General features: G+C 48.0%; 4 protein-coding genes across 4 annotated transcripts; 3 read left to right on the top strand and 1 right to left on the bottom strand.

Annotated features, from left to right (window-relative positions):
* Positions 1–35: 35 nt before the first annotated feature.
* VC83_08253 (uncharacterized protein) lies at positions 36–1,562 on the top strand (the record flags this gene model as incomplete). The annotated part of the gene is made up of 1 exon (XM_024471808.1): positions 36–1,562. One exon carries the CDS (start codon positions 36–38, stop codon positions 1,560–1,562), a length of 1,527 nt encoding a protein of 508 aa, XP_024320646.1.
* Positions 1,563–1,686: 124 nt separating this feature from the next.
* Positions 1,687–2,118, bottom strand: VC83_08252 (uncharacterized protein; the record flags this gene model as incomplete). The annotated part of the gene is made up of 4 exons (XM_024471807.1): positions 1,687–1,738; positions 1,799–1,811; positions 1,866–2,009; positions 2,067–2,118. The coding sequence occupies 4 exons, from the start codon at positions 2,116–2,118 to the stop codon at positions 1,687–1,689; spliced, it is 261 nt and encodes an 86-aa protein (XP_024320645.1).
* A 238-nt stretch (positions 2,119–2,356) lies between these two features.
* On the top strand, positions 2,357–3,518 carry VC83_08251 (uncharacterized protein). Its single transcript, XM_024471806.1, has 3 exons — positions 2,357–2,836; positions 2,890–3,060; positions 3,122–3,518. Exons 1-3 carry the CDS (start codon positions 2,465–2,467, stop codon positions 3,464–3,466), a joined length of 888 nt encoding a protein of 295 aa, XP_024320644.1. The 5' UTR covers positions 2,357–2,464; the 3' UTR covers positions 3,467–3,518.
* Positions 3,519–12,739: 9,221 nt separating this feature from the next.
* On the top strand, positions 12,740–15,529 carry VC83_08250 (uncharacterized protein; the record flags this gene model as incomplete). The annotated part of the gene is made up of 1 exon (XM_024471805.1): positions 12,740–15,529. The coding sequence occupies one exon, from the start codon at positions 12,740–12,742 to the stop codon at positions 15,527–15,529; it is 2,790 nt and encodes a 929-aa protein (XP_024320643.1).
* Positions 15,530–15,573: the final 44 nt, after the last annotated feature.

Genomic DNA, 15,573 nt, shown 5'->3' with positions numbered 1-15,573 from the left:
CCACACATGTTGTCAACAGTGGCACAGCCGACCGAATGGGGGACTCGTCGCCTCGATTAGACAAGCTCCACTCCATCACCACCATCACCAACAGCTCGACAGATTCCAAAACTTCCTCTCTTCAAACCCATTCTCAAGCCAAACCTCGCAAGACACAAAGACCGCCTTCGCTCAGCCCTCAGTTCGCGTCCGCGTATGTGGTTGGCCCTGGAACCGCAGTTCTGGATCGACATCTGTATAGCCTGCAGCCGACCCAGCGCGTGCAGACACATCATGGGAGAGCTCAGAGTTTATCGAGTACCAGCCTCACAAATTCAAGCACGAATACTCCGTCACTGCTAGGCGGCGCCCCAGCAAAGGGCGACTATGTTCGACGTCCCTTCACCATGCGTAACACCCGGCGATATCTCGCCGATCCAACTCTGCGGTACCCCCTACCTGTGGACCTTCCAGAAATGCACCGCCAGGTCCTACGCACCATGCTTCTCGTAAATGTGTTTGGCGGGCCGGTCTGTTCACCAAACTTCCGGAACACCCCTCCCAAGAAGGTTCTGGAGGTTGGGTGTGGGAATGGTTACTGGAGTGCGTTGTGCCACAAACATTTTGCCCGACAAGGCCACAGCGTCTCCTTCACAGGCATCGACATTGCCCCTCTATCGGCCGATAACAGCACGAGCGGGATGAAATGGCGATTTGTCCAACACGATTTACGAATATTACCGACTCCATTCCAGGATGAAGAGTTTGACCTTGTCATGGTGAAGGATCTAAGCATGATCTCCTCGCAACTGAGCATGACGGCGGATCTCATGGACGAATACCTGCGGATACTACGCCCTGGTGGCGCAATCGAGGTGTGGGATGGGGACCACACGATTCGCATGGTACTATCACATAACCCAACGCATGCATCCCAGGACAGCGACAGCGAAGACGAGGACACGGCACAAGCGGAGGGAACTGGTACATATATATTGACGGCTCAGACGCCATTTACGGAAGCGCAAAATCCATATCTGACCGAATACAACACTTGGCTTACAAAGGCCTTCGACGCCAGAGGGCTCTCGGCAATACCATGCACGATCATGGCATCGCTGCTTCTCCAGGAACCAGAGTTGGCGGACATTGAGTCCCGCAGACTAGCTATTCCTCTCGGTGAGGTCCGATGGGAGCGCGCTGGCACTGAGGGTTCCCCCAAAGGAAAGGAGGCGGATTCAGGCAAGAAGGTCCTCACAACTGGCCAAACAGCCCTTCGACACACAGCTCTCCTAACATTGGTCCAATACATGGAGAGCCTGGAGCCATTCTTACGAGAAGCGAGCGGGAAGAGTCAAGACGAATGGGATCGCTGGTATGGCGACATGATGAATGACCTTCTCGTCCAAAACGGAACGTCGTGGGGCGAGTGTTTGGAGGTCGGTGCCTGGTGGGCGACGAAGAGGGACTCGCCGAAGACGAAGTCAAAGCCCTCCGATGAGAAGCCAGACAAGCCCATGCCGTACCCGCCAGATCCACATCCTGGGAATGAGTGGAAGATACCTCACATGGAGCTGCTGTGAGTCTTGATTGTGCGCCTGTCATTTCATACGGCGCAAACGACCATGGGCATGAGCGTGGCTTTTCATGTTTTGAGGTTGAGCAACTGATAAACCCATATTTTAGTGCCATCCCCCCATGGCCCTTTCACGGCTTATAATAGCTTTGACGCAGTGATCTGTACTTCTTCAGAGAGTATCTGCATATATATATTTAGCAATGTTTTTTTACCCAGGTATAGGGTGGTGTATGGACGTACAATGCTTCGATCTCTGCGGCGCAGATTAGTCTTGTTCTTGAAAAGCAAACATTAAATCGGATCATACCTTTCTTCACAAAATATGCCCTGTCAATTCCTTTTCGAATCTCTGCCTCATCCGTCAACCCAGACTGACTAGAGAATGCCTTGTGCAGTCTGGGCCTAAAGTAGCTGTAGCCAAGGGGATAGTCCTTTCCTAGATTTAAAAGCTCTGTATGGCAATTTAGCATAGCCCACATATGCCATGTAGAAAACCACGGCGTCATACCCTTATACACCGCAATCACCTCTCTCCTCAGTCCATCTTTCACGGCGGCCATATCAACTAGCTCAGCCGGAGCAAATGAAGTATCTTCTCTGAATATCTAGAAGTTGTCGGACAAGTCAGTGGCTCGATTGTACGGTATTGCACAGTAAAGAGCTTCAGAAGTTGTCGGGTATAGTGGATCGAGTAGCTCGGGTAAGCCGTAGCGTCACGTCATGGCCTCGTACCTTGGTCCGTGCGTGCGTCTCTCTACGTGGGGTTGGAGCGACGGTGACCGTTACCCCCGACGAGTATCTCGGCATCTCAGGGGCATTGGGCCAGATCAATATAATATACAGCAGTTATTACCTATTCTCCATAGGTTTTCTCTATATTTAGATGCGCCCGTCTGAAGCGCTGCCATGATAGGAGCCAGCGTCCTCACCGGACGAACACGATCACTTCAATGCGTCTCCCAAGCCAGGGTTTCGCGCTCAATAGCTTCCACTGCTAGAGTTTCGAGTCGGCCTTCCAGTAGCGATGCAGCTGCGCATTCGAAGAGCGCTGGACTGCCTGCGCTGTCTCCAAAGTGGCTCTCCGATACAAAGCTACGAATCGGCAAATGCTTGACATTTGGTATGAATGCGGAGCAGGTGCAGCAAGCGGCTAAGATATGCAAAATACTGGGACAGGACTGGAAGGAGCTCCTTGCAGGAAGTGAAGGGTTCTTGACGGACGAGAAGAGAGCTGGCCTGCTCGGACACAGGGTTTCCTGGGGTGAGTTGGATAGCATGGTCAGTCTGCCCACCTACGGCGACGAATTGGTGCTGACGTGATTCCGATACAGGGCCATGTGAATAACGTCATATATATACGATACGCAGAGACTGCGAGGATAAACTGGGCGTGCAATATCGCCATGCACTTAGATCCGGGGCATAAGCAGGAATGGATGGAGATGTGCACGCCGCTAGGAGATGGGATGATTCTGAAAAGTATCAAGACAGACTACAAATTCGTACGTGCCACCCCCCCTCTTATCGAGCGGGTTCTTTCGAAGTAGCTCATACAAAGGATAGCCCATGGCATGGCCTGATAAGGTGTCCGTCTTTCACAAACTTCGCAAGATGCCAACGGCCGGCGAGTCGTCGTTTGTCCTGGATGCCATGATATTGTCGGAACGAGAACAGAGGCCGGCGGCAAGATGCCTGGAGGATATCGTGGTGTACGATTACCGCGTGGGTAAGAAGATCGCTCTCCGGCCGTTCATGTTGGACGGGTTTGAGAAGATCTACCGAGAGCAGGAAGAGGCGCGTGAGAAGAACACAAGGAGAGTGCTCCAGATATTGCAAGACGTCAGGCAGATGGAGAAGGACTCCTGGGACAGAGCCGACGCAAAGGAAGACCTGGGTGGAAGAATGTAAGGTTTAGTTATAGATATTATGAAGATTAACGTGGCCAGTCATGCTGAATATCCATAGAATCTCATGGGCTGTTTCGGGCATGTGATGTCGATCTTGTTTCATTGGTAGGTAATTAACGACCTTCTAGCTTTATCCATCACGCGGAGGGAAGACTGTTGTTCTGGACGGCACCCGGGGCCGAGGCTGTTCATTGGTAGGTAGGTATGTATAGCAGAGAGAGCAAGGTAGGCAAAATATATGTGCATGTCATAATGAGTTTCGACGTTCTGCCAGTGATTCGCTCTCTGCCCCATGAAGCTCCTGTTTGAGCGATCAGCCCTATACCTACTGTATACGGCACAAATGCCGAGCATTGCCGGCGCGATGAGTTTCCACTTGTGGAAACCATTGGTAGCCATAGATACGCCTTCGACTTGTGGGATGTGGAAGAGATATGGCGAGCAAGATGATGGCGGCGAGCATGCAGGGTGGCTCCAGCCAGTCGTGTGCACAGACCGACAGGCTTTGTTCATCCAACCGCTGCGGTACCATCACGGAATAGATTCGGCACAGCACAGTAACAGCGTTACAGTGCATATGATATTCAATACATGGAGTATCTGTATGGCCATTTGAAAGGCAGCCGGCGCATGCGCATGGCCATCCAGAGTACTCTACCATGAACAAGCTGGAGAACGCCTTTCGGTACTTGGAGGGTCGGATACAGCCAATTCCCGAGCGCTGTTGGCACTGGATGGTTCTCGGCCCGCGGGTAGTAGCCTTAGCACGAAGGTACAGACGAAATATATCGGTATCAGAAGCAAGGAACCTCTCTTCTCCATCGCCAGTCGCTAAAGAACATCTCTAAATCCTGTTCTACTGTAAAAGGTTGCGCTGTCACACCCGGCAGTCGCTGGTTGTTTCTTCACTACTTAGGATTTTCTCGCCAGAACGCTCGGAAGGCCCATAACATTAAAAAAGCCTTCGCTTGGCGCCAAAATAACCCAGACACACCCAGAATAGCGTCGCCGACAACTCCGCTACGCGAGTTCTAGTATACGGACACCCTAACCCTTAACCCTAAGTCCTTGTGAAGTAATTGAGTAAGGGGTAAAGCCAAGGATGTATATCTTGGTATAAACCTCCTGTAATAGTTGGCAAACCCAAGGAAAGACTGAACCTCTTTAATGCTGGAAGGAATAGGCCACGTTTGTACTGCTTTTGTCTTTTCAGGATCCATCTGAATGCCTTCTGTTGAAATTCTATGTCCCAAGAAATCAACTTGAGACATATGGAAAAGACATTTCTCAAGTTTGCAAAAGAGTTGTGCTTGAGATAGCTTCTCTAAGACTTGTCTAACATGTAGAACATGCTCTTGAGTGTCTAAAGAGTATATAAGAATGTCGTCTAAGTAGACAACAACAAAGATATCCAAGTAAGGTCTTAGAATATCATTCATGAGAGCTTGGAAAGAAGCAGGTGCATTGGCAAGCCCAAAAGGCATTACCTGGTATTCAAAATGACCATAGCGTGTTCTGAATGCTGTCTTCCACTCATCATCTTCCTTGATGCGTATCAGGTTATAAGCTCCCCTGAGATCTAACTTGGTAAAGATCTTTGCTGAAGAGAGCCTATCCATGAGCTCAGGGATAAGGGGTAAAGCATATCTGTTTTTAACAGTGACTGCATTAAGGCCCCTATAATCAACACAGAGACGCAAGGAGCCATCTTTCTTCTTGACAAAGAGAATAGGAGCTTCTGCTGGTGAGGAAGAAGGTCTGATAAAGCCAGAACTAAGGTTCTCATCTAGGTATTCTCTGAGAGTTTTCAGCTCTAATTCAGATAGAGAGTAGATAGGGCCATAGGGAGGCATTGAGCCTTCTGCGAGTGGTATCTCATGGTCATAAGGCTGGTGCTTTGGCAGAATTGATGCCTTTGCCTTGTCAAAAAGATGTTAGTAGTCTTGGTATGCTAAAGGCAAAATGACCTCCTGAGATGATTTCTCCAAATCTGAAGTAGCTGCTATCTTCAGGACAGGTTGGAAAGGTTTAACCCATATCAGAGATGATATATCGTCCATAGTTTGGTCAAAATCCTTGATCTGGGACAAGTCTGAGTCTTGGACCTGAATAGGGGTAACTGAGGCTTGAAGGGTTTTTTCAGTATTGAGCTCAGGATTTGAGCTAAACCCAAGCGATAAATGCTTCCAATTGATAGTTGGATCATGCCTTTAAAGCCATGGAAGACCTAGGATGACTGGGTACTTCATTGGTATAACATCTAAAGAGATGGTGTCTGAAAATGTTGATTTTCCTAGGGGAATCTCAAGTTTGAGTACTGGGGTGTTGCAGGTAATGGAACCTGAACTGATAGGAGTTCCATCAATGACTCGGAGCAACTCTGGAGTGCGTTTGGGAATTGTAGGTAACTGGTGTGTCAAGATGAGGTCTTGAGATATAAAGTTGCCTGTTGCCCCTGAGTCTATCATAGCCCTTGTAGATAACACCTGTTGTTTGAAATGGAGTTGAATAGGGATTAACAGGTGTGTGAAACTCTGAGAAAGCACCATCGACACATCTTTGTTGTCTAGGGGAGAAGTTATAGTCTCAGTTGAAGTTGTGCCTGCTAGGGATTTTTCAAGTTTTTCAGGAATAGCAGTTGTGACTGTGTCTGAGGCTGCTATATGTTTTGAATCAGCACTCCCTCATGCTGAATAGCACTCCTGAATTCTGTGTCCCCCTTTGCCACAGTATAAACAAAGGTTGTTGTCCATTCTGTGTTTTCTTTCTTGAGGGGTAAGTTTACCCCTTTTCAGTTTTTGAGGGTATCCTGTAGGCTGAGGTGCTGGATTTGCTGTAGATCTCTTTATAGAGGCGTCTAAGTCCATAGGTTCAGGTGCTGAGTCCTTAGCAGTTGGTGTAGAGGTGTAATTGTTGAAATTTCTTGTTGGATGCCAGTCTTAGTTCTTCTCCTTTCTTCTTTCAAAAAGCCTATCATCAAGTCTGACAGCTTTCTCTATAAGCGTTTGAAGTGTTGTAGGGCGTTCTTCTTTGCTGAGTTCATCCTTGCTTCTTCATTCCAAGTCAAGTGAGAAGTGATTCTCCTAAATTCTGTTGTATACTGAGCAGCAGAGGTCTTTTGACATAGCTTCTGTAGCTCTCTTTCTGCTGTAGCTGTTTCGTTGATGTCTCCAAAGGTCCTGGTAAGTTCCTCTTGAAACTGGTCATAAGAGGTAATCAAAGGTGTAGTGGTATTTTGGTTGTTGCCACTAAGTCTTCTAAGATATGGCTCAAAGAAGTTGAATGCAGATCCACAGAGGTAGCTGGCAGCGAAATATATCTTCTGAATGTCTGAGGTGAACTGATGAGGCCTGAGGGTGAAGTAGATGTCCAGTTGCATAAGAAATCCCTTCAACTTCCTCCTGTCTCCATGGTATAAATCTGGTGTTTGCACTTTAGGAAGTGCACCTGGGGTACCCGACATAGCCAGAGGAGCTGTGGGAAGCTCTGTATGATGTGTCTGAGTTGAGGATTGTGTTGCTGAAGTGTTGGCTTGAAAGGTGTTTTCCAAATTCTCAAGTTTGTTTGCTATATTTTGTATAAAGGCAAACAGTTGTTGCATCTGCTGTTCAGCAGTAGTTGTAGGAGCTTGGTCGTCCTCCATTGTAGTATCGAAGTGCTGCTATAGAAATAGTTGAAGCTTGAAGCAGACAAGGTGTAATGGTGGGTGCACCAGATGTGAGAATCTAGCCACCCAAGGAAGGGATGACTAAGACAACACACTGTCTTAGAAAACAGAGCCAAAGGGTTGTAGCTTAGACTATTCCACAATGCAGCAATCAGGTGTGTGATGTAGTGAAGTGGTTCAGACAAGTTGCAACAAATGTTGAGTCTGGGAACTCAGGGGTAAGTCAGAGGTTAACACCTCACTGACTTTTCAGAAACAAGGAGTAACAAGATGAATGCTTGGAAGCTTGGAAAAGACGTGGAAGTATGTGATAGTCGATTTACTGTATTGTCTGCTTGCCCTTTCTTAAGGAAAGGGCAATCCTATTTATGCTAAAGGAGTGTAGTTCTCTCATTTTCCAAGACTTTCCATGACTTAACAGGCTTGGTAACTGTAGTCGACGTAAGAGAATCCCATAGAACCATCTCTTAGGTTCGTAGCCTATAGGAAGTAAAAGGAGGTCCAAGGTCAGAGTACCCCTATAGACAAATTATGTCATAGACAAATTATGTCATAGACAAATTATGTCATAGACAAATTATGTCATAACTTAACCAATCTTGTGGGTAACTAAAGAGCGATGATGTGTAATGAATCATAGAGGTTCGTAGGAGCTTTTAGAGCTATCGTTCATGCTCCTAGGCCTCTAGTTGGTAGAGATATGTCATGTGGTAGTATGAGTGATGTCATGTAATGAATCATAGAGGGTTGTAGAGATATGCTATGTGGTAATATCGGCCCAGTAACTAAGGAGCGATGACGTGTAATGAATCATAGATGGTTGTAGCAATCGTTGAGTAGTATTGCTCTTGTTGTTGGTGTGATAAGCCAAAATATGTATAGTGACTTGTAGGTTTGAGGAGGAGATTTCAAAGTTTGCTCTTGAGTTTGATAGCAAACTGAGTGCAATGAATGTCAGTATGACATGACTGGGCCGATATTACCACATAGCATATCTCTACAACCCTCTATGATTCATTACATGACATCACTCATACTCCCACATGACATATCTCTACCAACTAGAGGCCTAGGAGCATGAACGATAGCTCTAAAAGCTCCTACGAACCTCTATGATTCATTACACGTCATCGCTCTTTAGTTACCCACAAGATTGGTTAAGTTATGACATAATTTGTCTATGACATAATTTGTCTATGACATAATTTGTCTATGACATAATTTGTCTATGACATAATTTGTCTATAGGGGTACTCTGACCTTGGACCTCCTTTTACTTCCTATAGGCTACGAACCTAAGAGATGGTTCTATGGGATTCTCTTACGTCGACTACAGTTACCAAGCCTGTTAAGTCATGGAAAGTCTTGGAAAATGAGAGAACTACACTCCTTTAGCATAAATAGGATTGCCCTTTCCTTAAGAAAGGGCAAGCAGACAATACAGTAAATCGACTATCACATACTTCCACGTCTTTTCCAAGCTTCCAAGCATTCATCTTGTTACTCCTTGTTTCTGAAAAGTCAGTGAGGTGTTAACCTCTGACTTACCCCTGAGTTCCCAGACTCAACATTTGTTGCAACTTGTCTGAACCACTTCACTACATCACACACCTGATTGCTGCATTGTGGAATAGTCTAAGCTACAACCCTTTGGCTCTGTTTTCTAAGACAGTGTGTTGTCTTAGTCATCCCTTCCTTGGGTGGCTAGATTCTCACATCTGGTGCACCCACTATTACAGTTTTGTTTTGATGTGTTTCCGGAGTAGATATACTTTATCCCCCTCCTTGAAGGCAGGTTCCATACTGCGCTTCTTGTTTGCATATGCGCAGATCGTTCATTTAAGAATTGGATGTCTGTCACGAGTTGTTCATGGAACGATTTGAGTTGTTCCATGGCGATCATAGCTTGTTCTGCTCTTGATTCATCTGGTCGTGGTTGTCTATATGCCCCTGGCTGATAGCCATAATTGGCAAAGAACAGTGAGACTTTTGTTGCTTCGGTCATCGCGCTGTTATATGCGAACTTTGTGATGGGTAATATCTGAACCCAATTGTCTTGTTGGTGGTTGAGATAACTCCGTAGGTATTGTTCAAGGGTTTGATTCAGTCTTTCTGTTTGACCGTCTGTTTGGGGATGGAAAGCTGTTGATAGCTTATGATTTGTTCCCAAAAGCGCCATTAAAGATTTCCAAAATTTCGAAGTAAAAAGCTTGTCTCTGTCTGAGATGATTTCTTCTGGTAATCCGTGATCGGCTAATATGACTTGAAGGAAGGTCTCTCATAGAGCACTTAGTTTATTAGCTCAGTTTTGAAGGATATTTGGTGCCATGGATATCGCTTGAGAGGCCTATCATAGTGTTGAATACTGTTACGGTGGAGATATTGTACTGGGCAACTAGTCCTGGACTGGTCTGGCGAGCATCATATGGCCCACAAATCACCCATGTAAAATTAGGCCAGCACCCTATCAAAGAGTGCCACAACCGTCTAAAAAAATAGACCGTCGCCCGTAAGGTATGGGTGTAAATATGGTCCGCAATGGGTTCGCAGCTACAGGCCTTGTTCCCTTTGACCCCAACGAGTACTCGGTGTTCCACCCACTCGCTTCGCTCATAGGTGGCGACAGCGATCTGTGCACGCGACAGCGATATGTGCATGTACACCGCCACTTTGATACATAGATGAAATAATAATATTTGTCGTAACAACAACCCTCTACGATGCCTTTGAATAGCGATCCAAGTCGAGCTGACCGTCTTATTGAGGCCCGGCAGTTCTACTTGAAACAACCAGATACTTATACAATTACTTGGGTTGCCCGCAAGTTTAATGTCAACCGTGAGACACTCCGATGACACATTACTACCCCTCTCCTTCCCCGCGGGGGTCAAAACCGAGTTTTATCTCAAGAACAAGATACTGCAGTTTGTCAATTTATATATGACCAACTTAAGCGTGGGGTCCCTGCAAACCGATCAATGGTTTTACAGGCTGTTGCAGACTTGCGACCCGATCATACGATCCCATCGCAACGGTGGTTACAACGCTTCCTTAAGGCACACCCTGAATTCCACTCGATTCATACGAAGACTTTAAATACGCATAGAAAGCAGGCACAAAAGAAAGAGGTGTTTGAGGAATTTTTCCTTACATATAACGCACTTATTACAAAACACAACATTAAGCCATATAACTTATGGAATGTTGACGAGACTGGCTACATGATTGGATGTTATAAATCTACAGCTGTTATTGTGCCGATTGGTGTAAAGCAATGGACTGTTGATAATCTGAGAATCGGCTCTCTGTTACTGTGATTGAGGGAGTAAATGCAAGTGGTACAGCAATTGCAGAAGCCATTATCATTCCGGGGAAACTTCATATGGACTCATGGTATAATGATAACCTTGAGCCAAATGCTCTTGTTATCATTAATGAGAGTGGGTATTCAAACGACGACATTGCAATTCAATACCTCATGCATTTTATTCAACTATCTGCAGAGCATATGGCACCAGACGACACCCGCCTCCTATTACTCGACGGCCATGACTCTCATAAAATGGAGCGCTTTCTCACATTAGCAGAAGAGCATAACATTGTTATTTGCTGCCTTTCTGCTCATACTACGCATCTACTACAACCTCTTGATGTAGCAGTTTTAAGCAGTGCAAACACTTCCATCAAAAGGCACTTGATCAAGCAGTACATAGCTATGACTATGAGTATAAGCTACGTACGTTCCTTTCCGACCTTCCACAAATCCGACGGCAATCCTTAACTGTCCGGACAATTCAATCAGGTTGGAGAAATGCAGGACTATATCCATATAATCCTCCACTAGTAATTGATAAAATACAAGAGACCCGGAATCAAACACCAGACTATGAGCCATTTGCTTCGTACGACCTTATCTCAACTCCAAAAACTAGTGTGCAAACTATACAGGCAGTTAAACATTGGCAGAAGAGAGTAGAGGCAGCTTTCTCATAACCGTCAAGAGAAGGGTTTCAATCATTTGCACGTGGAACTACAGTTGTTTTACATCGGGCTGAGCTCTATAAGACCGAGCTTGACATTGTTACCTTATGGTCAGCAGAGCAGAAAACAGCAAAGGCAAGGGCACGGAAATCGCTACAGAAGGGGGGGCAGTTATATGCATCAGACGCCCGACTGTTACGTGAGGAGAAGGAAGCAAAATTACAAGCAAAGGCAGAGGCAAGAGTAGCAAAGGAATCAAAGCAAGTAGTAAATCAGCTACAGGTGCAACAACGGAAAATTGAAATCGAAGAGCGAAGGGTTGAGAGGAAGAGGGTAGCAGAGCGGAAGAAGGTTGGGTTAAAATCCAAAGTGATAATTTTACGGTATGGTAAGGATCATAGTGATAGTAACATTGAGATTAGTAGTGACAGTAGTAGTGGAGATAGTGATAGTAGCTCTATTGATTTTATTATTTAATTATATAGTTACATAGTTGCTATATGAGGCTTATTTCTTTCATTTTGTGTGTTGCATATCGCTGTCGCGTGCACAGATCGCTGTCGCCACCTACGAGCAAAGCGAGTGGGTGGAACACCGAGTACTTGTTAAGCTCAATACTCAGTTACGGACACCAACCCCACCAACAGACCTCTCTACTTCCGTACAAGGTCCTTGGGTACCTGAAATGCCCCAGAACATCGCTCAATTAGAGCTCCAAGCTCAAGTTATCAAGGGGTACATTAGCCGCGTACGCAGAGTCCCCCAAGTCCAACAGATTACGCGCTGGTAAAAGGCTGTCAAATGACAATTCATTCCACTGTCCTTCTTGCGGATGAGAACAGGAAATTACTGTCCGAAAATGAGAGACAAAAGAAGAAGAGGGCACAGAGGAGGTCTTATATTGCTCATATTGCACAGCGGGAAGTTTTAACAGTTCAGGAAGGGTTGAATCGATCGCAAAGGGTTGAATCGATCGCAAAGGGTTGAATCGATCGCAAAGGGTTGAATCGATCGCAAAGGGTTGAATCGATCGCAAAGGGTTGATTTAGAGCGTGTAGAGGAGGTTACAGACCAGCCAACCCAGCCGCAAATGCGCGCGCCACGTATGTGTAGTTTATGTAGATCACTTGAGCATACAGCTCGTACGTGCGCACAAAGGGAAGCTTCTCATTAGTGTATTTTAATATTAATTAATTAATTTTGTTGTTGTGTAATAGGTCCGTAAAGTAGTGAAAATGGGGGGTTTGCGCAGCTCGGGGGTATGTGCAGCTCGCTAGTGAAGTACGTTACTTTTTTCTTGCTGACTCAGCATTAAAACGCCTCCCGCTTCGCTGTGCGCTACTCAAACCACCAATTGCTGAATCTTACCAGCCTTTCAAACAACCCGAATCTTCAGCTAGGGACCACACGTCCTTTACCGCTAGATCAACCATATTCGCTCCCCGCGAAAACCTCGCAGCTCCATCCAACTATACTCACCATCCGCCGCATTCCTCGGAAAACAACTGCCAACCAAACCCCTTCGTCTTGGCTACCTTACGACATTGGGTCTGGGACCGCCACCAGACTGACTGCGCCCTGCAGCTTTGAGCTGGCTCAGGAAGCGTCTGGGTCAGCAGAGGACGTATGGGACGCTCTGCTGCCAACAAACGACCACAAGGGCCAGCGGCGAACCAGCACAACTCGAGGCACGAGAATGGCCTGGTAGGGCCAGGGAAGAGGATACAGAAGCAGAGGAGCAATGGGCACATCAATGGCGCGACGCAGCCAACATCACAACCACCGCCAGTATCGTCGCTCCCCGAAACCCCTCCTCTGCATGGACAGACACGACCAGGGCACACACGGCCTCCCAATGGTGCTTCCGACTCCAAGCTCGCCGCCTCTGTCGTCCGACGCGCTTCACTAAGTGGCTACTCCGAATCCTCCTCCTCCGAGTCGTACCAGAACGCCGCAACAATGTCCATTCCGCAAGAGACCCATCGCAGAATTGACGTGAACGCCGCCAAGAACCCCGCTGTGCACCGAGACGCTGGTCCTGTGACCTTCTTATTCACAGTCCTACGCTCATGCCCGCTCTACGACACAATCGCCATCCTCATCGTACTCCTCCAAGTTCCACCCGCGTTCCTCACTCTCATCCACCTCCTCTTCGCCACGCTCACCTTTGTGCCTCCGTCCACAGGCGCACATTCAAGCTTCACCTTTACCGACATATTTGAGGGGTCGTTGGGAACCCCGTCCGTCGCCACCCTCGTGGCTGTAGATTTACTTGTCTTACTCGTTTGGCTATTCCTGTGGAGCCCTCTACAGGAACTGTCCTTGGATGTGGCGCAGACCGTTATTGCGCTGACACTGGGTGGAGGCACGACAAGTAAAGATGCAGGTTTCAACAACGTCCTCGTCTGTCTCGGAATCATTGGAGCATCGCATTTTGCTCGCAATGGTTCTCTCAAGCAATCACGTCTTAGCTTCCTCTTCAACTATTCGCCCGATGTCGATGATCCCCTCGAGAATTCTTCGACAAATAATAAAGGTGCCTTCATCTGGGTCCGAACGATCCTAGCGGTCCACATCCTAACCCAAGGAATTGTTCGATATATCCGGGATTGGTATGTGCGACGGGAGAGACGGGACCTCATTGCATCCGCAGCTGGGGACCCGGAGGCTGCGAACGGCTCCATATCACAAGGGGAACCTACCAACCAAGTGAGCACGGCCTCAACAGCTACCGCCTCTACCGAAACGAATGGCTCGGCGAGCGCCGCAGACAAGTCACTGCATCCGAAAAAGAAACGCAAGGTTGGCGCTCAGGTCCGCATACAGCAGCCACTTTGGGCAGCTCTTGCTAGCACCAAGGTCGTCATGGCCAAGGAGTACGAGACCTCTCGCACCGCAGCAGAGTCTGCTGGGGCGAATGCCACTGATATTAACAACCTTGGGAACGCGCCGTTCGACAGTGAAGCCGACCGTATCTGGATAACGCACATTGGTTCCGATGAAGTCTGCTTCAACACCAGCTATTTCCCATCTCGGGCTGACCCATCTACGCCAGAAGACACCATATACAGCTTCGGGGTTGATCGGTCGAAGCCATTTTTCGTCCGTGTGAATAAGACGGAATGGCAACCGACTCGAATTAACCCCCTCGACACAAACAGTGATCAATGGAGCGGCGAGATATTTGGGCTGACTCCTAATTCAAACTACGAATGCGAATTTGTCGGCACCCTTGACGATGCGATTATCTTCTCGACCAATGTTCGAACAATGCCGGCTCCGGCCACAGATGCGACACCTCTTCCTGCGCTGTCAACCACCGCACCACGGTCTGCACGACCCGACTCTCCCACTACGACACTGAAAACATCCATCCTCTCTGCAGAGGCCAAGCTTAATGAGGAACGCCTTCGTCAGAAGCGTGAACGCAAGGAGCAGAAAAGCAAGATGCACTCAACCCGAAAGGAGATCGATAAGCTTGGCAGCAACATTGCGTCGTCTGGCGGCAATGATGACAGGTTGCGCCAGAAGGTGCAACAGAGCCATCTTCATGCGCGCCAGGCCGAGGATGCAGTTGCTTCGTTGACTGACCAATTGAGGGGCCTCGAAGATGTTCCCGACGACGACTTCAGGGGGTGGAAGTGTTCCAAGGTCTCATGGCAATCAGAGAAAGACATCCACAAAGCCTCGCGCAGCAAGTTCCACGAGGCCAAGGTCTCCTCAGAGCATGAGCTTCACGCATTAACCGCCGAGGTGACGGCCTTCCTTCAGAAGCGCGAGAGGATGCAAAGCCGCATCAGCAAGCTCAACGGAGAGTACGAGCGTATCACCGATGCCAACGCACGGGGTCTCGACGAAGCTCAACGCAAATCAACCGAGCGCGGTGCGAAAGAGGCCGAGCGCGCCCGCACCGAGATGATGTACCTCGAGCGTCTAGATCAGCTGGAGCCACAGATCTTCGACATGCAGCAGTCCCTAGCGACACTATGGGCTAGCATTCATGCTCTCCAGAATGCCGAGATCCAGCAAGCCGTATACCTGGCGTCTCAAATCCCGCAGCCCTCGCCAACGACGATGAACCCGTTCGAGATTCCTGATAACGTCGCAGCATCCAATTACCCCTGGAATGCCCCGAATGTTAACGTCGCTGACTACTCCGTTCCGAGCATGGCGTATACACCACCGCGGCCGCATCGCGGCCGCAGCAGCAGCATGCTGAGTGGCGTCAGTGGGTTTACGCAGAGCTCGAATGAAGATCCGGGGCCGGTCCTGCCAATGCCTAGGCGTGGGAGGAAGATCAGTGACGATGGGAGCAGTGCCAGTGGGACAAGTGGGAGTGTCAGCGGTCCCAGAAGCCCGGTGGAGACGTCGCTCACCATCCCTTCGAATTGGTCTAACCCTCGGGATGGATCGTGATTTGGTAGGGGTTGTTAGCTACATAGAGAATACTATTTTTCGCT

This window comes from Pseudogymnoascus destructans (genome assembly GCF_001641265.1).
Source record: "Pseudogymnoascus destructans isolate 20631-21 unplaced genomic scaffold scaffold_25, whole genome shotgun sequence".
NCBI classification, from domain to species: domain Eukaryota; kingdom Fungi; phylum Ascomycota; class Leotiomycetes; order Thelebolales; family Thelebolaceae; genus Pseudogymnoascus; species Pseudogymnoascus destructans.
Note: the sequence above shows the minus strand (reverse complement) of the source record. Positions and strands in the feature narration are given on the sequence as shown.